At 42.5% G+C, this 21,693-nt stretch overlaps 1 protein-coding gene across 5 annotated transcripts in view; it reads right to left on the reverse strand.

Annotated features, from left to right (window-relative positions):
- Positions 1–14,087: 14,087 nt before the first annotated feature.
- Positions 14,088–21,693, reverse strand: part of RARA (retinoic acid receptor alpha) — a 227,054-nt gene continuing 219,448 nt past the window's right edge. For all 5 annotated transcript variants that reach the window (XM_061589346.1, XM_061589344.1, XM_061589343.1 and 2 more), the window contains 3 exons: positions 20,762–20,966; positions 16,540–16,698; positions 14,088–15,185 (listed from right to left, as the gene is read on the reverse strand). In XM_061589346.1, coding sequence (XP_061445330.1) covers positions 14,971–15,185; positions 16,540–16,698; positions 20,762–20,966 — 579 coding nt within the window. In that variant the 3' untranslated portion in view covers positions 14,088–14,970. The remainder of the gene's footprint in view (positions 15,186–16,539; positions 16,699–20,761; positions 20,967–21,693) is intronic.

The raw sequence follows: 21,693 nt of genomic DNA on the forward strand, positions 1-21,693 counted from the left end.
TTGCACCATCCTTGAGTGTTGTTGTCTGGCTAGGATGTACCTTTGAACCCTGATATTGCCTCTCGCTTCATTGGGTGGAAGACAAGAGTATGGCCATGTGTAGAAACTAGCCTAGTGTACAAAGGTAAATTTTATCTTGATTGCCCCACCCACTTTTGCCTCTGGCCCCACCTACCACTGGCTCATGGCCCCTGGAAGATTGCCCAGAAGAGAATGTGGCCCCTAGTCCACCCCTGGTCTAGAACAGTGGTGGTTGGTAACCACTGGAGCTGGGGGGGCAGTGGGCAGTGCAGCTAATGGGACTGGGGGTCACTGGAAACAGAGTCAACTTATTCTGGTTGTCTTCCCATCTTCCTCCCTTGCAAAAATACAGCAGGCACATCACAAATAAATACATCAGAGGAGGAAAGTTGGATACCTAGAAATTTCACATTTCTAAGGGGCAGCATTAAATACATGGATACACCTGTAATTTTTCAGTTTTGCTTATACCAAGATAGATGGACAGAAAATACACCACTGAGTCCCTGAATGATAAGAAATGTATGGATGTGGCTCTGAGTGGGCATGGTACTGCTGGACTCTAGCTTTGGATTTTGAGGTGCAGACAATAAAATAGTAGAGCTCTGCCCCCCCACTGCTGCCCTTGTGATCAGCCACCCATGATCTAGAAGAAGGGTGAGGTTTTATTAGAAAACTGGCATCCTCCAAGAAGAAACTGAAAAATACAAAATATAGCTACATATTGCTAATATTGATATTCTGCTAGTGTACTTTCAACCAGGGTCCTATGTTGCTTTTTATGGTATATATCAGAAAGACGTACTGTACGGTCATAAAGGTATCTGGGCTTCATCTCTTTGTCCAAGAGCCCCATGTCAGGAAAAGTCATGTGTGCAGGCCATAGAAGTATGTGTTCACCATGACTCCGTGTTAAGTGAAAGTTTTTCATCTCTGAAAAGCAACTTTTTCTTTCTGTAATGTCAGATGAAAATGGGGACGCTGTTGCTTTTCTTGGGCTAGTAGTACTGATGAGATTTGTTGAGCGCAGAGAGAGATTGCAATAAAATCTCAGTGATCCTCAGTCATAATGAGAGCCTTTGAGTTAACATCACCCCTTTCCCCTGATGCTTGCTAACCATAGAGTTTAACACAATTATTAACTTCCCTCCCTCCCCTCCAAAAAATACAGCCATTCTTTGACATTTGCACTTCTGAGAATTTTGCAGTGCAGTTCTCCAGCCACATAATGTGTACAATAAAGGTAAAGCATACATAAAAGTGCATGCATCAGTGAAAATAACGTACAAACATGCATTATATATGGAGAAATTGCTTTGTGAAAATGTCTATATTAGGCAAAATAGCATACAAAACGGGCATATTAGGAGAAATTTGAAAATGAATTTTCATAAAGATTTTTCCTTTTTAAAAAATGCAAAATGATATGGAAAACAATGCAAGACTGAAAAAATAAGAAACTGAAATCGGCCAGTTCACCCATCCCTAGGTGAGAGGGTGCTGTAGAGGCACTTGAGAGAGTGACTGTTTGTCCTTCTCAGGGCACTTCCAGATAGGGGCTTCATTTGCAAACTGATCACTGAGATTTTTAGATACTGCAAATGGGTCAATGGCAACCATATATATCCTTATTGCATTTCCCCTGGAAAGGGTATATCTGGGTGAAAGGGGGAGGAGGGGAGGAATATGGGCTAGCTCTGGATGCTGCAAAAAGCCTGCATGGATGAAGAGCACCAGTCCCACACTAAGCCCCCATCTGGAAGCACCCTGTCTCTGTCCTTGCCTTCCAACTCTAATAAGTGGAACTTGGCTCCTTTTGTTGATGTCCAGTGTTGACATCATCATCCTTGCTTCAGTCTTGAAGATCTATAATTCATTACCCTCAGTGGCTACCATGGAGTAGCCTGTGTTCAGTAAAGATGACTCGAAGGACTTTGGATGTTTCCAGACTGTTGCTATGTTTGGGTGGGATTCAGTCACATCGCGGCGAATGCAGGTTGCACAATTATAGTTGATTTAGACCTCTAGCCCAACAAACCCACTTCTCCCCAAAATCAAACTTCTTGTAATAAGAAAAGTGAAGGGAAATGCAATGGGAAGTATGGGAATAACTCTTGTTTTGACACAATGTCATCTAATCTCCACGCAAACAACAGATGCTTATTAAATAGCCAGTGTCATCCAATCTCCCTGCAAACACACCGGGATGAATGCTCAGTAAAGAAGTCTGGAAACACCCTTAATTTGGATCCAGCGCAGCTTTTATAGCATGTAAATTCATACAAAAGATAAGAATTCCTCCAAGCATGTGCAAAGCATGTTCCTCCTCACCTCTGAATAACTGCAACTACGTCTGAATAAAATAAGGGCTCAATCCTGGCTCCAAGTTACCACCAGCCCACCCCTGAAGAGGAAGCCCTTGGAGGAGGGCTGCTACACATGCTCTGAGGCTCTCACATCTTATGGCTTCATATTTTCATCTCTGAGCCTTAATTCAACCCAGGTTCCGGGGCAAAGCCCGGACAAATACTAAGTCCTAACTGGCTGCCATGCACCTGAAGTCAGAGAAAATAGCTGTCAGGTCAAAGCTGATCATTGCACCATTACATCTTGGTGGCACCTTTCAGTCTAAAACCTAAATGGTGATTATTTGTATCTACTAATGGGGCATGGTGTGCATAACTGCAAAGTTTGTATAGTCTTGACTATCAACCTTGGCTGTTGTCGCTGTGTCACTGTTTTGGCTGATGAAAGAACGAGGAGAGGTTGCAGGTAGTGCTTGGATGGCTGCGAATCTCAGGTTGCAAAGGGAACAACTGCATTCCCAAGAACAAATTATTCCCCTTCTTTCGCTCTTTCTCTTCTTATGCTTTAGGATCTGCTCAGATGGGTGGCATGGGGCCTGCAGTAGTCCCCACTGCCCACCATAGCAGGGTGTGGTGGTGGTGGTGGTGGTGGTGAGAGCAGAGCGGCTGATGGCCTGGGGCCAAGCATGGCTGTTATCACTTGCTTCCTGCTGCGGATGGGATGGGACCCTAACCACAGAGGTGGCTGGAAAAAAAAGAGAAGAGAAAGAAAAACAAACAGGGAAGGATGTGGAGCCTCTTCCCATCCTCCTCTCTGATTAACCCCTTCTTTCTTGCCATTGAGTGTAAATGTGATTTGCAGAGGAAATGGGGGAGGCTTGGATATGGTGCCCAGCCAACCTGTAACCAAAGATGTCCTGGGTTTCTTTATGCATTTTCACCAGAGCAATATGCAGCGTTGCTCCATGGCCTACATACTCCCCCAGCTCTCTGCCCCAGCACCCTGTCTCCCTCTCCGTCCCATTCCCATCTCAACTTCCCTGCCTGCCCTTAAGATCAAACCATGAAAAGAGCTGTGCTGCTGCAAGAGACTAAAAGCCCATCTGTTCTCAGAGCTGCCAACTAGATCTCTCGGAGGAGCCCAAAAGCAGGACCTGAGCAGAACAGCACTCTCCCCATCTGCAAGTTCCAGCAACTGGTATTTAGAGGCATACTGCCTCCCACAGTGAAGGAGTAACACAGCTGTTGTTGCTAGCAGCAACTGACAGCCTTATCCGCCATGAATTTGTCTAATCCTCGTTTAAAGCTATCCAAGTTGATAGACATCACTGCCTCTTGGGGGACTGAATTCTATAGTTTAAAATCATCTCACAGTTACCCTTTCTCTTAGATGCAGATTTTCTGCACTTCCTAGCTTCTGGTAGCACAAGCTTTTAGAGGAGTTGCCTGGCAGGTAGTGAGAGTGCCTCCCCCCCCTGTGTGTGTGTATACGCGTGCATGCATAGGCAGATCCACACATGCATGTATTGTACAGTATTTGATGACCATCCTTAGCGGCATTGTTAAGAGGGTGCACTTAAATGGAGAGAAGAGGTGAAATTGATTTATACTGGGCCATCCACCCATAATTCCACTTCATTAGTTGTTCCTCAATGTCTCCCCAATGTTATTGTATTATTGTCATCTGCAAATGCATGCTTGCATTTTAGCACAACAAAGGTGGGAAGAAATAACCCCCAGAACATTTGTGGTACAAAAAGTTGCAGGATTTGAACAGGAAGCTGCAGGACATGCGCCAGTTGGAAACAAAGCAGAATGTCCACCACAAAATCTTTGCGGGTCCAAATAATATTGAAAGCAGGACTGCAAAAAACCACCTCCAATGCCACCACGAGGACAAATCATCATGAATGCACAATAATAAAAAGATATCTAGACGATCCTAGATGTGATTATGGTGATGCATGAGTATCTCTCTGGTCCCTTTAAACTTTTGCAAATAGTTACCATTAGGTGCGTGATCTGGATTAGAGCTCTGGTGCTGGAGACGGGGTGTGTGTGTGGGGTGGAATAAGACTTCCAGTACCACTTTCCAAATATCCCCCCATTGCCCATTAGGAAAACATATGTGCCCCCAAGACCACCTCCCCCAATCCAGCTGATGTTCACCCTGTTATTTGCAAAAGTTGAAAAGGGTGGAGAGCTATCATCACATGGGGTTGGGCAGCCTTTTTGCTGCTCCTATTGCAAATCAGTTGTTTGTAACTGGCTCTTTGCTGACACCCTGAGGCCAGAAGTGAACACTTCCGCAGCAAATAAGCTATTTACTATTTATTATTTCACATTGCTTGGTAGGGGTTGTTGCACCTATGCAAACGCCAGTCACTTAGGGTTCAACTGGGTGACATGTTAAATGCATTTAACTCGTCTTTTTAAAAACACCTGTGTGAAACATCAGCAAGGAAGGAGCTTAGTGGCTCATGGCTGTGCAGCAGCATCTCCTGTGAAAAGGAACTGAATAAGCAAAATGTTGGAAGTCACCAGTTTCTAAGGGAAGGGCTGTAGCTCAGTGGTAGAGCATCTGCTCTGCATGCAGAAGGTCCCAGGTTCAGATAGGGCTGGGATTGTCCCCTCTCTGAAACCCTGGAGAGCCACTGCCAGTGAATGTGGACAATACTGAGCTAGATGGACCAATGGTCTAGCTCAGTATGACAGCTTGCTGGGTCCTGTCCTCCTGCCTCAGTCATTGTAGACGTTACTACACCAATACTGACTGACTGCGGATAAGGAAAGCTTCATAATGTACACAATACAATCTTTTTGCCTGTAGCCCTCTGGGTGCTTTTGGACTGCAAGTTCCATCAGCTCCAGCCAATATGGCCAATGGTCAGGGATGATGGGAGTTGTAGTAAAAAAATCTGGTGGGGCACTAAGTAGGAGTAGTCTGGCCAAGAATCATCTAAATGCCCCACTGGTTGGACTGGCAAGTCCTAGCAAGCCAATCCTTCTGCTGGCGCCAAAAGGGTTAAAAACTGATGGGGAACCAATCTTTAGAAGCGATTTTTTAAAAAAACGCAAGCTTAAAAAAAGCTTTAAAAAACTCAAGCGGCTCCCACCAGGTTTTATAGGGAAAAGGGGTGGGGTCTGAGCAGCGTCGTGTGCCCGCATTTTCAGACTGGAACTGGCAGAACAGTGAGTCTACTCTCTTCTATATATTAGAGGAACTGTACAAATGTGTATATGAGGAGGAATTTGCATGAAAATACTGATGAATTTTCAAGAGGACTTTTTAAATCGCAGACTGTTGTGGAAATAAGGACTGGAGACAAGAAAAATTAGAAACTGGGAGAAACCAAAATGGACAGATTTGCCCATCCTTAGCCATGCGTTAATTATTGAGAGGATGTGCCATTTGGCTTGTTCATCTCAGACACCAAAGCGTGTTGGGCCAAGCCTGCACCTATACCTGCATGCCAGGTTGCATCCACATCACAGCCTTTTAGCCCTGCTGAGGCACTGTACCTGGAAGTGAAATTAGCACTGTATTATCCAGTCATGGCCAAGATCTCTCACAAGTAAATCCTGTGCACACAGGTCCTTTCCAGTGTTAACGTTTCCTGCTTGCAGGTTCTGCTCATTTTATTATTTCCTAGGGACCTGCACCTTGAAATGCTACTCTTAATTGCCTCAGTGTTAGTTTCTGTGCCACCACAAGGGTGGGAGAAGGTTTTAAAATAACTAATTTCCTTGTACATTGGTTTTGTCATTTCATTTTTATACAACGAAACAGCACTTTTCATTGTAAAAACAAAAAGAAATCCAAATAAACTAGTAATTAAAGCCTCTGTCCTCACTGGTGTGGGGAATGAAACTGACTGAGGCAACTCAAAGGATATTCACACCAGTTATGCCCAGCCCTGAGCAATAAATTGGGCAAAATCTGAAATAGAGAAACTTCAATTCAAGGGAACGTTTAATGCACAGGAGTCAAAGCCTCACGGGGTGGCTGTAGCAGCAATTGCACTGCATTTTTTTAATTGCCACAAATCAGGCGTGGAAAAAAGCATGGGGGAAGACAAACAGAGAAAAGATACAGCTCACCTGCAATGATATGACAAAGTTGTCTGGATTCTCAATAAAAAATGAATGAACAAGGGGATAGCACTTTCAGGTGGGAAAAGACTAGTGTGGAAACAACTCCGTTCAAGACAAGAGTGTTATGTAGCAAGGCTGAAAAATGGGAAATGCGCACTTTCCCCTTCTTTTTGTCTCTTAGCCTCTCTGTGGAAAACTTTCCCCACTACACATTATATTACAGAGGGAGAGAAAGAGAGGGCGCAGTTGTTTTGGACACATGCAAAGGATGAAAGGTGGGTGCATATTAAAAAAAAGACCCTATAGAGACTTAACCACATTGGTCACCCAATGTCCTGATATATGGATGCTGTGCATGACCCCAACACTTGGAGGCTGATGCCAACAAATAAGAAATGACTGGGAAAAACAGGAACATGCTGGCATGCCACATAGGCTGGCTGTGAACTAGCATATACAGAATGCTTTGCACAACACATTGGAGGGCAAGCACAAGAGTAAGCTAGTGTAACCAAGAGCTAGGATGTCCCTGGTTCAAATTTCACCCCAGCCACCACTTTTTCAGACTGCTTCACGCTTTTGAGAAAGTCTGTGAAAGCTCTGGCCACAATCTATTGGGTAATGTTCAAAACACCATTGGGCTCTTTGCTATCTCTGAAGAGGCCCTAAAGAGATTATCTTCTCCATACTAGTAGGATGCATCTGCTCAGTCTCCTTACAGCCAGACCCAATTAGCCTGGGGAAAAGTGTCAGCTCCCATCCCATACAGACAGACTTCACACACCTTCTCACCTTTCCAAGGCAAACATAATCCTGAAGATTCCCCCTCTTCCTAGACAGTCTCCCCTACACCTGGTTCTCATTCTACTCCATGGGCAATGACTTTCAGAGTGGCCACACACCCTACTTTGCAAAGAACGGTCCTGTATTTTAAGAAGTCCTCTGTTTAAAAGGTTATCAATTCCTAGCCTGGTTTAAAGGTAAACTCTTAAGAAGTGAGAGCAAAGGCCTCAAAGTTGTACCTGGGCAGCAGGCACACAGGTTTCCTGGTCATACTCATCCCAATTATGGAGAGGGATGTATCATCTTTCAGTTTAAAGCAGAGGTGGGGAAGCTGTATCCCCCCTTCAGATGTTACTGGACTACAATTCCCATCATTCCTGACCATTAGCTATGCTGGCTGGAGCGATGGGAGCGGGAGTCCAACAATATTTGGAGGGCCACAGGTTACCCAACCCTGATTTACAGTAATTTCTAACTATCCATATATACATATAAATCAGTGTATGCACATTTTATGCAAATCTGTGCCCTTTTTTGACGTGTAAGCAGCCCTCAGTTTTAGCCACCCATCCCATCATCCTATCTTTCCCTTTGTATAGTTCTAAATGCCCTCCCCATCTTCTGCTGCTGTCAGCCATTTTGTTTATCTCCTTCTGCCTGAATCAGCCTCCGTCTTCCTCAGCTCAATCAAGCCACATGCTTCTCCTTAAGGCTCACTTTGTCTCGAGCCATCATTGCTCCCCCAGGGCTTCTTTCTTTGCTTACTGGCCCCTGTAATTCCACATGGGAGCAGAAGTCACCATCCCAAGATGGCCAGACTTTGGGTCATCTAACTTTAGCCTGGTGGGTGCTTTTACACAGCAAAGCTTCTGTGAAAAGAGGGCAATTTTCAATGAAATGAAGAACAGAGTCACTGCAGTTACTCTCGCCAGGATTTTAGTAAGGGCACTTCTAGACTGTCACTATTTTCAGGTGGGATTCAATCACAAACTGGCAAATTCAGGTTGTGCAATTATGGTTGATTAGGAGGGTCTTGTTGTCGAACAAACCCACTTCCTAAAAAAAATGGACTTTTTGCAATAAGGAACATGATGGGGAAGTGCTGTAGAAAGTGTAGGATAACAATTGTTTGATATGTTGGCTAACCTCCCCGTAAACTAATCAGAATGAATTATTAGACATTATCAAACTTTCTGCAAAGAAATCAAGATGAATGCTCAATAAACAAGTCACCTGGAAGCGACCTGAAGGGTCTGAGAAAACAGGGTTGAATATGTGTTAGCAGAGTAAAACTTCAGAATTCATAGGTGGATGGAATGGCATTCCCAAGGGTCTGAGCTCCAATTTCCTTCAAGAGCTCCTTAACTCCCCACATAACCAGCAGAGCGGAACAAACTGTGGAAAAAAACTGTGCAGAGAGGCCTAATTTACATGGGTAACAGAATTTAGGTTATACTGGAGCAAAATTATTGTTGGTAATACAAGTAGGGCTTGTATGTTTTTCATGAAACACACATACAGTACCTCATATCCAGACACTAGAGGATTCCATGTTTGTTAGCTGATTGTCAAACTAAAGCAATCTGGGTTACCTTTTCCATGCCCACTACTGAGAGTAGGTGGTTACTCCGTCCCACCTTGGACTTGCCTCTAGCTGAGGGAGAGCAGAGGTGGTCTTACACAAGTGTGCCATTAAGGCAGTGGGGGGGGGAGCTGTTGTCCTGTAGATGTTGCTGGACTACCACTGCCATAATCCCCGACTATTTGACCATGCTGGATGGGGCTGACGGGAGCTGGGAGTCTTAACAATATTTGGAGGACCACAGATCCCTCCCCCCACTTAAGGGGTGGCAGACCCTCAAGGGACAACCCAAGGTGTCCTCCTAGGCAAGCCACATTGAAAAGAATGAGAACGGTGCAACAGCACAGAAGATGGGTTATGCCACATGTTGCTAAGTGTGTTCATATTAGGGGAGTGTGTGTGCGTGCAGGCACACATCCATTGGATTTTCTGCCTTAAGAGGGATACTGATGGAAAAGAATACAAATTATAAAATAATGTAATGGAGATCTCTGGGATATCCCCATAAATTTAGAAATTTAATTCTCCCTTTGGCTAAAAAGAGGAGCATATATTATCAGCATGTGTTATGTATATCTTCCAATTTTTAATTTTTTACTACTTTTCATTTATATTTGTAATATTGTGTTACTAAAGCTTTCCATGGCTGTATGGGGTTGGTTGTCGCTTTATTATTTTGCGTTTATGGTATTGTATATTTACTTTCGTTTATAACAATGTTGCAAGTCGCTTGGAGAAATTTGGATAACAAGCAACTAATAAATCCAATTAATAACAATCATTCTTTTGGCAAGTGTCCATGTGACATCAGCAGCTGCATAGCAACTGACATACCAACAGCTGAAACTTTCCCCATCACATTATGCCTACACACTTGGGAAATGTGCACTCATTAAACCTCTACCTGCTATGCAGTTCTTGAAGCAGGGGTGGGGAATCTGTGTGCCTCCACTCCAGATGTTGCTGGACTACGATTGCCACCAGTCTCAGCAAGCATGGTCAAAAGTCAGGGATGATATGTGGTAGCCCAACAACATTGGGAGGGCCACAAATTCCACTTCTCTCTTAAAAGGGCTCAGGCCTGCCAAAATAAAATGGTTTGACAGCCCTATTCCTAATCTTTACAGATCCAGAGGAAAGTTAGAAGCAAAGCATGTTACAAACCTTGAGCTGCTAGCATGTAACAATGGAGTGTCTTCCACACTGCAAAGGAGCCATTTATGGCCCTGGAAATATGTTCTGCTGATCGGCAGGTCCTTTGTGTAAATAAAATTTTCTAGGAAGGTTGAATTTCTTTACCTGGTTTCAAACCAGTGTTTCTGCAGCTGACAACAGAGGGCTCCTCTACAGCATATCAACCAGGAAAAGGTTTGCCTCCTTTCCTGTAGCTGGAAACCTTTGTTTCTTGTCCTGTACTGGAATCATGAAGAAATGTTCCCACCCCTTTTGAGTTTTTTAAAAATTTGGGGGGGGGGAGAGAAATGCCAGCAGTTCTCACACTGGGCATCTTTTTCTCTAAACATGCTCATGTTCTTTGCACTTTTCCTCAAAGTTTTTTATCTCCTTGGCTCAAAGTAGCTTTGAGCTACTTCATCAGAGTGTGCTTGCTACACTAACCCTAAAATCACTAAGCGAGTGTTCTGTTTATAGACCAATCTGGATGAGTTGTAATGGTTGTGCAGGCTTTGGAGTTCCACAGAACACTTACTCACAGAATCTCTTCAGAATACAAGAATTGTCTTGCTCAGCCAAAGGCAAGGTCGTTTTCTCTCCCATTCTGTCTCTAACAGTGGCCGGGCAAATGGTCCCCATTTGCTCCCAGCATTTCGTAATCAGGGGTATACTATCTCTAGTTGTGGAGGTTCCATTCCTAACTGTTTAACTACCTTATCCTTTGAAACAGTCAGCTAAGCTGCTGACAATCACAACATACTGCGCATATAAATCCCATGTTAGATATTTGGGGTTTTTTTTTTTGCTGTCATTAAATTTTATTCCATGAGTTTTTGTGTTTAGGCAGTATAAACTTCTGCTAATTTACTCGTTTATAATTTCATAAAACCTACTTCTAAATTAAAGAATATACGCACTATTTTGAGCACTTTTCCTAACAGTTACTCACAAACTTGCATTCTTCATTGCCAAAAACGAAAAACAGAATGATTGTCTGTGAGCTTTTTACTGTGATCCCAATACCTATGGCAGTTACAACCAATTTAGACCTTATTAATGGATATCTGAGGCTATAATTCATTTACTTTTTGCCCTGGCATTCATCACTTTGCATTTACTTCTAATCAATCTCCAATACACCAGAAGCCAGCAAGAAACGGAAAAAAATAATTTCAATGCAACCCTGAGCTCAATGGGGCTTTCTTCTCCATTAGTGGGTATAGGACTGCAGCCTTAGTCCCTCTCCACATCTATCCCCTGCTGCATGCAGAGCTATGCAGAACTGGTGATCCCCATATCAGCAGCTTTCCTTCTGTGTATGCAATTGGAGGGACTCAACAATGTTCTTCCATTGCCAATGGGCCATTTTCTGACACTGCAAAGTCTACATTATAGTAAGCTCAGATTGCCAGGGAACAGGTAACTGTTGCACAGGGATGGGCCTGTTACTCTCCAGATGTTGTTGGATTAAAAGTCCCATCATCCCTCCCCATTGGCAATGCTGGCTGGGGGCTGATGGGATTTGGAGTGCAACAACGTCTGGAGAGCTACAGATTCCCTACCCCCCTTTGTTGGCTTACTTTACATTTTCTGGCCTTTCCAACATGCCAACATCTTTCTTGAACTGTGGTGCCCAGTACTAAACAGACATGGCCTTATTGGAGCTGAGTAAGGTGGTACATTACTTTCAGAGTCTTGGAAAAAATAATACCTGTGTCAGATGACATACTGGTGCTGATTACTGTATATCTTATATTTGATGGATGTAAGAATTAAGGTGGAGGCTAACATCAAGATGCAACTAGTCCTGTGTTCACTTTCCACAGTGATCAGCCAGATACCTCTGGAAGTTCACAAGCAGGTCCAGAAGACCAAAGCTTTTCCCTGTTCTTTGTCCCTAGCAGATAGCATTCAGATATACTGGATCTATAGATGGAGGTTCCATTAAACTACCATAATAAAGAGCAATTGATGAATTTGGCTAAATCTTTTTAAAGGCCATCTAAGCTGCTGACCCGCACAGCATGGCTGAACATAATTCACTTAGAGCAAACAACTATTTGTTTAAATAAATAAACAAAAAACCCTCACACATACACACACGCAAACCCCACCCCAACCAAAGGCAGCAATTATGGGAGGATTTAAACTCATCAGTATCTTTTTTTTATATGAAATAACAACAGCTTTATATACATATCTGAGAGGTGTAGAGCATATGCCCTTCAAAGTGAAGGAGGAGCTTTTGGGGGGGAAATGTTCTTGCTTCCCCCCTCTTCCCCAATTTTGTTTAAATTTAATGTTGTAGATTCCGAGACGCTAAAATCTCAACAGGGAAAAAGATCAATAATAAATTGTGTGTGGAACCCCCCCCCCCAATCCCTTCATCCCCTCCCCAGTACACATAGTCATGGAACTGGTCATATTTTTTTTTAAGTTGGTGAGTGTTTTTTGTTTTGAAACTATAGATAAATCAGGAATTTTCCTCACTGCTGTTCTGAAATTTCATGGCCAGGATCCAAAGAACCTTGGAACTAGTTTCACATGCACCAAAAGTCTGAAGGCTGCAATTCTATACCTGCTCACCTGGGATCAAGTCCCTTTGGGGGGAAGGATCACACTTTTAAGAGAATAATCCTATACATGTCTACTTGGAAATACATCTTAGTGAGTCCCATGGGGCTTACTTCCAGGCATATAGCACCAGAGCTTTACAGCACAACCCTATATATGCCTATTCCTACTCAAAAATAATTCCCATTGAGTCCAATGGGACTTACTCCTAGGTAAGTAGGTACAGGATTGCAGCATTAGTCGGCAATCCAATACATGTCTACTCAGAAGTAAGCTCCAATGAGTCTTACTCGCAGGTAAGTGTGCATTTTGATTGAAGCCTTAGTCTTGCTCTTCTTGAAAAGCAGCCCCTGATTCCACCATACCCTGGATCTAAACATGTGGGACGACAAGCAGTTTGTGATATGGCATAGGGGTAACGGTGTTAAAAAAAAAAAAAGAATTGAAGCTCACATAAGCTCCTAGCATTAGCTTTTTAAAGATCCTGGCTTTAAATCTCCCTGCCCTCAAAAAAAGGGACACAAGCTATTCTGCCCAGAAGACAATGAAGCGAAAAAATGTGAAAGAGCTGAGAGGAAAAGCAAGACATTTTCCTCACAAAATATTGTGGATTATTTTTTTTTAAAAAAAACACACCTTTGTGTCAATTCTTCTAAAATGTCTTCAAATGAGACTGAAGGTTTAGGACTGTTGTTTTGTTAGTGAAAGCATGAAACAGCACACAATGTTTTTGACACCCTCACTTCAGGAAATTGGGAGGCATTTGATGAGAAGAACTTTTATCACAGCATCCTTACCTACAGTTGTATCCAATATTAATCCTACTCAGAGTAGATCCATTGAAGGAAGTTAATGGATATGACTAGGGCCCCATCTGCACTGCACATTTAAAGCAGTATTATACCAGTTTAAACAGCCACTTTCCCCCAAAGAACCTTGGGAACTGTAGTCTTTTGTTAAGTGTGCTGAGAGTTGTTAGAAGAGAGATCAACAGTTAAACCACTCTGAAAACTGTGGTTCTGTGAGAGAAATAAGGGTATCTCAACAAGTTTCAGCACCCTTAACTGTTTAAAGTGGTATGATACTGCTTTAAGCATTTAGTGCAGATAAGGCCTAACTTAGGTTCATTAATTTCAGTGGGTCTACTCTGAATAGGACTTCGTTGAATACCACCGCTAGTCTTGTTTCCCAAAATATTTTCAGTGTCTTGTTCTCCAAAAATCTTGAAAATGTCCATCCATCAAAGCAGCCAATAACCAAAGGACACAAATCCAGCCAAAATTAAGTACCGTTAACTCACACTAGTTTAAAAAGTGCTCAACTCTGGCTAGATAATATGATTTAGCATTTTAAAAGCAAATTGTGACCCTGCCCATACAAGAATCTTGGTTCTCTCCCGCCCCACCCCAATTTTCTCCTGGCCAACCTCTTCCTAGAAACCAAATTCCAAACTTTTACAAAGTTTTTTTAAAAAATGTGTATATATATATATATATATATATATATATATATATATATATATATATATATATATATATATATATATTTCTTCTTTCTTAAATGAATGACTCCTTCCCCACCTTGTTCTGTGTGTATTTTTTCTTTTTTTAAAAACCTGAAGAACTAATTTTATTTCTTTATTTTAATTGTTTGCTGGTGTCATTTTTTAGGCATATGCGGGTGGACAAGGAATAGGGGAGGCAGGAAAAGGAAAGGTAACTTTGGGTGGTCACGTTTAGGATAGAAATGGGGTTTGAGCAACTAAAAAAAACAAGAAAACATTACACCCTCTCCCCTGAAACATGTGAAATGCAAACTCAACCGGGGGGAAAAAACACCACTTCATATTCACTGCAACGAGAAGCAGACAACCCCTTCGTGGAGGTGTGTATGTGTGCACAACAGGATGAAACGGGGAATGGGAGTGGGGGATGTGTGCCACATAGGAGGTGAGTTTTTCTGTAATCGGTTGTTGTTTTTTAATATATTTATATATATATATATATATGTGTGTGTGTGTGTGTGTGTGTGTATGTAAAGTCTCGCTCCCAGTTTTGAGCATCGGTCCTTCAGATCTGCTTGTCGATCTGTCTGCAGAGTTCAGAACTTCCTGTATACGATCTGTGCCTTCCCAGTGGGAAAAATGGGTCTTCGTTGCAAGTGGAACCCTATTTTGCTGGAACTGTTGAACGAAAGATAGCATGCTGGTATGGAACAGTACATGTAGCCCATCCCTCTCAGGCCCAACTGCAACCTATATGGTGCCGTGGGGGAGGGGTGGCCAGGGAGAATGCTTGCAGCGGCACGCTGTCCCATTGCTTCCTCTTGCCCCCAACTCTGCTCCTCAGACGTTTGTCCAGGCACACCCAGGGAACAAAAGACCAAAGGGTGCAGGACGGGGGTGTCAAGCAGTTTGTCCTAGTGGCCAGTGTGTGGTCATGGCGAATGTGTGGCAGGACTACTTCTGTTGGAACTGAGCGAGAGGCTGGGGCTGCAGCTGCCTGGAGGTGGGGGTAGGCTACCAATACGAGAAGGAGCTCCCGCTGAGGCCCCCAAAGTGTCCATGCCTTCAGAGTTCTCCAACATCTCCTGGATTAGTGGTGGCATAGATCCAGGAATCTCCATTTTCAACGTGATCACCCTTTCAGCACCTGTGAGAGGCAAGACAGACGATTTACAGGGTGGAGAGCAACCTGATCACCGCTTTGCTCAGCCTCCCCCTCCTTCCCTTGTACCTGGATTACCCAGTATTAGTTTTCTTTTGGGATGATTTAGGGCAACAAATCCAGGTTTTGCCACCAGACATTCACTTATCAGGGATCTGTAAATAATCTCCAACAAGTATTCCTATATGGTAATTAGGGATGGGCAAGAATTCCACTGAATTTGGATTTAGCACCAGATTTTTCAATGGTCCACATATTCTTCATTTGTGCAGAGCAATCCTGTTTGCTTCAAACTTTAGCAGCTTCCTTTGACACCAGATTTCCCTCCTCCCGAAATATTCCCTTGAATATCTTGTTCTTTTGATTTTACTCATAGCACAGCAGTACAGGTTTCTTTCTCTCTGACACCCCCTTCTACTCGAATAATCCAAGCTCCAAGGAGAAGGAAGCAAGCCAAGTCTCACCCACATTAAGGATTCAGGGCTTGCAGAGGAGGAGGTGGAGATGGGGGGGCATTGAAAGCTGCTTTCCTTTCCAAAAGGAAAACAGCCAGTCTCTGCTTGCTAACATGAAAACTGACTAGCCTCAGTCACAGGGGAGGTGGAGGTGGGGCAAAGCCACTTTTCTTTCCTTCATCAGTATTGTCTTTCAAATTATCAATATTTTCTTTCAAAATATTTATTTTTTTCCAAAAATATTAATATTGTCTTTCTTCTTTCAAAAATATTGATGTTTTCTTTCATATTTTTGAAAGAAAATATCAATACATTGAAAGAAGATATTGATATTAATAACTATATTTTTGGGGAGGGAAAAATGAACCAGTAAAAGCAGCAGATAGCAAACAAAGAACAACCTCAAATCGATACTGCCTGTTAAGGTAGATGGACTGCTTTTGAGCGGCACTGGCCAGCGGATCCCATCCCTAATGTTAATGCTTTTCCAAGTATCTGTTCACTGCATCCATGCTTGGCATTTTTAAGTGTGCATTTTAAGTCTTACATGTACATTTGAAAATGCTTCAAGGAAGGGCCACAGCTCAGAGGTGCAACATCTGCTTTGTGGGCAGAAGGCCCTGGGTTCAATCCCCTGGCATCCCCAGGCAGAGTGGGAGAGACCACTGCCTGAAACCCTGGAGAGCTACTGCCAGTCAGTGTAGATAGTCCTGAGGTCGATGGACTGTTGGTCTGATTTGGTATATGGCAGCTTCTTGTGCTTCTGTTTCAGACGCAGCCCTTTGTTTTGTGTTTTTTCTTCTCCAGACCCTCCCTTGCTACATATAGACCATCTTAACAGGACAAGAAAAACTCCCAGTGCAGAATCAGAGTTCTGCCCTCACCCTTTGCGCTGATGCTTCGCAGGTCTGTGATCTTCATCAGCATTTTGGGGAACATATGGGGTTTGCTAGGCCTTCGGTTCCTTACATAGATTTTCAGGGCCTCCAATAGCGGCTCCTGCAATTTATCCACACGGTCCGGTTGTTCCAGGTCTTGCCGATCTGGGCAGGAGGAGGGGAGGCAGTTAGAAAAAAGGAGGGGAGGGTGTCAGCTGGCACAAAGAAAGTGCCTCAGGAGAATACTCAGCACTTAGAATACAAAATACAAATTCTATGCCAAATAAGAGCCACTTTCAATGAGTCTAATAGGCATAAACTGAATTAAACAAACAACAGATATACTTTTATGCATGGGGTGGGAAACCTGTAGCACTCTAGATGTTTTTGGACTCGAACTCCCATCAGCCCCCCTCAGTACAGGCAATGGGTCAGGGATGGTGGGAGCTGTTGTCCAACAATGTCTGAAGTGCTGTGGGCTCCCTACCCCTGCTTTAGCCACACATACTCATGTATATTATATTATATATAATAACAACATAAATGAATAAACATACAACATACAATATATTCATTAAAACACAAAACAACATACTCGTGTTCCTTTAGTTCCATTATATATAATACAATATTATATTATATATAATATTATATATAATAACATAAATGAATAAACATACAACATACACTTATACAGATTTTACAAAAGGTTTTTAAATATGTATTTCTCTTACAAAAAACAAAAGGTTTTAAAATACTTATTTCTCATATAATCTTAAATATGTATTTTTCTATTAAAAGTTGTGATTATTACTATTAATTGCATTTGTTTGTTGCTTTATTTATAAAAAAAAGTCTCGACAAGATAAAATACAAACAGGTAAAATCAATTTAAAGGCTCCGTTTTTTAAAAAGGGAAGAAACAATGTACAAAAACGTCATAAAGTGCCCATCCAATAATAGCTTATATATCATATCATATTACTCTCTCTTGCAGACATATAACATCACATCCATGCATATAAAGAAGCACTTTACGAATTTTACACAATTTAGCTAGCCATAGGATGGGAACCAACAGCAATGCAGGGCATGGAGACCCTACACCTAGGAAAGGTTTGTGACATTTGGATTGTGTTATATTTGGTGAAGGATGCACCACAGTAAATACACACACACACACACATACACACACCAAACAAATGTCTTTGCATTTTTAAAAGATGCACAACAGGCAGAAGTTGAACAGGTGCACATTTTTCTTTCATATCTTCTTGATGTGAAAAAAATGCTCCTCTCCATGCCATGTTATGAGACTGCCTGCAAGCAGGCTGCAAGCACTATATTCCATAAAAATCTAGAAACTGACATAATAATGCAAATACACCTACACCGATGGGAGGTCCTGGGCTCTGATGACTGGTTAGGCTGTATTTTTAATCTCCTTTTTGGGCTTTAGGCTTAGACCCCACAAATGAGTTTGCCTTCAGTTAGGGTTTGGGTTCCTTCACCCCGAGGGCCACTTCAGACCATAATGGGTTTCTGACCCCAAAATCATTTTGGGGTGGGGAAATTTTTGAAAACCACATGTTGCCTGTGACAATCACACCACAAGTCTATTTTGCAAAGTGTCCATCTGCTAGGGAAGCTGCAACTCATAGTGGCTTTTCAGTGCCTGTACACCTTGGCACATGGCAAGACAGCCACTGTGTGCAACTGAGACATTATTAAAAACTACCCATGACAACTGCATGTGTGGTTTTCACACTCTTTCCTACACAGTAAAAGCAAGTTCTTACTGCAAGCTGTTCAGTGACAGAATTGCCACCAGTGTGGGGAGCCAGTTTTCTCTAACCTTTTCATCAGAAGTATTGTTATTATTTGAAATTATTCAGAATCTCCTTGTTGTGCATGCATATATCAACACATCTGCCCATCTTCTCTCATTCGTCAAAAGCTTTGGAAAGCACATAAGGTTGTATTCAACTAAGTCTTACCCAGAGTAGACCCACTGGAATTCATAAACTTAAGTTAGTCATGTTCATTAACTTTTATGAGTGTACTCTGACTAGCATTGAACACCACCCATAGTTTCATGCCTTCCACCAAAAGAACTTCCTGCCACTAGGTGGTGCTATTAGGCAGGGACGTTGCACACTAAAGAGCTCTGCCATCCAGGGCTAGATGTATAGGGTTTGCAGCTTAAGAGCGAAATCTGGTACTTTGTGGATCAGAACAAACAAACAAACATGTTCCTAAAGATATGTGGGCAATATCTGGTGAAGCCTACTTGTTATGAGTCCCCCCCGCCGCTTCCGAGGACTCTTGGGAATAGTCATTTGTGTCCAAAAGCACAGGGATCTCATGTCAGTGAATTTTTAGCACCCTCAGAAAGTAATAATGGCTCAGACTAACTGGGGAGAAGGCAGGTCAATCCCACAAGCGGTTCAGGTTTCCAAAGTAGACGCGATCTTAGACATCAAAATGACTGAGTTAATTTATGGCTACTGGAGTTCTATGGAGTGGGGGAAGTGGGGGAGGAAGTGGGGAAAGACCTAAATACTTTGTTATTTCATCTGCCTTAAATATAATATGCCACATCTATAACCTGTGGAATTGCGCAGGCCAACCACCATCCCATTCATGTGGTTACAATTCTGCCTTGGGAGACTCAAAGCCCACAGCTGAATTTTGGGTTTAGAGTCTTGACATTCTGTAGCTTCAAATGGCAAAACATTTCCTGGTCTGCACCACTTCAAGCTGCAGAGTGGAGGGAGTCATATGCTTGAGTGCTCCCTTACAAAATAAAATAATAAAAAACTCTGCACATGAATAATAGCTTATCAGGGAGAGAATGAGACTGAACTATTGACATGCTTGGTCTATATATGTACAAGGAGGGTTTTTTAAAAAAAGAAAGATGGGAGATAATTCACAGATATTTAGGAGGAACAGTCCAGGAAAAGATTTACTACACAATTCCAATTAATGTATAAACTAGCTCTTATTATGTCTTCCGTGAGGCGTTTTTATTAAAGGCAAGCAGTTTGGACTGCTTCCATCACTACAAATGATCACTTCTGGGAACACTTGTGAAACAAAAGCTATAAAAACCAAGCAACTAACTAAACAAACAAGGTTGGGGCTTATGATTCTGTGCTCAAGACTGACAGAGATGATCTGGTCAGTTACCTCCCTATCTGCCCTTTCAGATACCAGGTCAAGATGCTATGATTTCAATGGGGCTTTGGTCTGGCCAGTAACTTCACTCCACTTTGTTCTTTTATCAGGGCTTGTTTCTGGTTTTGCTGCTTCCTGGTTTGAATTTTTCAGATTAGTGTTTGGTTTTGTAAGGTAAATGTATATTTATCCTTTTTTAGATTTTTAAAAAATGGTTGATCGCTAGTCGCCTTGAGGGTCTGCAGGGATAAAAAAAGTAAAAACAATTTTAATAAATAAATACTGGTGTCAAGAATTTGGCAAAAGCTTGGCATCTCACTGAGACGGTGGGCTATACCACTTCACATCACAGGTGGTGGAGGGAGGGTCACATCACTGAAAGCTTTTTTTTTTAATCCTCAAACAGAAAATGTACTGTGTTTTACAGCTGTATCTAAGGTTTTGTGTTTTATTATATATTTCTTCTTATAATTGCTTTAATTTTTATAAGGTATAGATATTATTTTCAGTAGTGGCATATATAGTTTATTATTTTCTATGCTGTCAAACACACTGGAGTCTTTTGATAAAGGGTGGTATATAAATTTTAAAAGTAAATAAATAAAATTAGACATCAGGGAGATAAAACATTATAAAGTGCTAACGGTGGTTAAAGTCACAGCACAGAACTTCTATGACAGTGGTTGGTGCTCATAAAGCCTCCTTGTGTTCTTGTGGAGGTGTCAAACACAGACTCGGCGGCTGTCACCAAAGTGCAATCCCTCTGTGCTTGCCTAGCTATTTTAAGTTGATGCAGGCAGTCACCACAGCACAGAATGCACAGCTTTCTCCCTATTTTGTCCCTTAAGGATCAGTACTCATTTCACGGACAAAAGAAGATCTCTCTCATGTGCACACGCACGCACGCACGCACGCACACAGAGAGAGAGAGAGAGAGAGAGAGAGAGAGAAAGAGTTAACAGTGTAGAGTTATGGCTGTATGTATTCAATGGCCAACCCTAGGAAATGAGGATGTGTGTCTTGCTCTTCTCCCAGTAATGGTGCTCACCCCCACATATGAGGCAGATAGCGCTGAGGAGTCCTGTTTCAGCATCATCCATCTCGAGCGGCAGCAGCTGGTTGGCAAAGGCAAAGACCAGGTCTGTGAGGGGCCCAAAGCCTGCATTGTGCATCTGAGTGCGGTTGAGCGTCAGGCCGTCCGAAAAGGTCATGGTGTCCTGTTCCGGGGTATAGCGTGTGCATATCCGCAGGATCTAGGAAGGAGCGCATGGGAGAGGCATGCATTACTTTTGCCCCCGTTCCTTCCATGTTCTACCTGCCTAATGCTATGAATGGTGTGCATGTGGGTTAATTTATATGTTTTCTTGGAGGGCAAGAACCAGACACTCTCAGACTCCTCCAGCTCCTGTAACATTTGTCCTTCAAGTGATGGGTTGGGACCCACTATCAGGTCATGGCCTGATGTACAGTAGATTGCAATAGCAGCACTAGCACCGTACAAATATATATCCCAAAAAAGTAAGAAAGGGTCCCCAAATGCATGTTTGGTTTAAAGGTGAGTCCTGGGTCAAAAAGGTTGAAGACTACTGTTCTAATGACTGCCTGATTTGCCTTGCTTTGGCCTTTGTTTGAATAATAATAATAATAATAATAAATTTTTATTTAATTAGTCGCCCATCTGTCCGCCTAAGCGGACACTCTGGGCGACGTACACAATATAAATACAATATAAATACAATATAAAAACATATGCATATAGCAAATTACAATATTAACAGCAATTCATAAACCATCCTTCAGTAATACAATATAAAAACCTAACCCACCCCAGAAATCCCATAGGCCTGCCTGAACAGCCAGGTCTTTAAAGCTTGGCGAAAAGCCATCAGGGACGAGGTGTGACGAAGGTCAAAAGGAAGTAAGTTCCAGAGGGTGGGGGCCACGATTGAAAAGGCCCTCTCTCTGGTCCGCACCAGTCTA

The sequence above is a fragment of the Rhineura floridana genome, chromosome 11, assembly GCF_030035675.1.
Source record: "Rhineura floridana isolate rRhiFlo1 chromosome 11, rRhiFlo1.hap2, whole genome shotgun sequence".
Taxonomy (NCBI): Eukaryota; Metazoa; Chordata; class Lepidosauria; order Squamata; family Rhineuridae; genus Rhineura; species Rhineura floridana.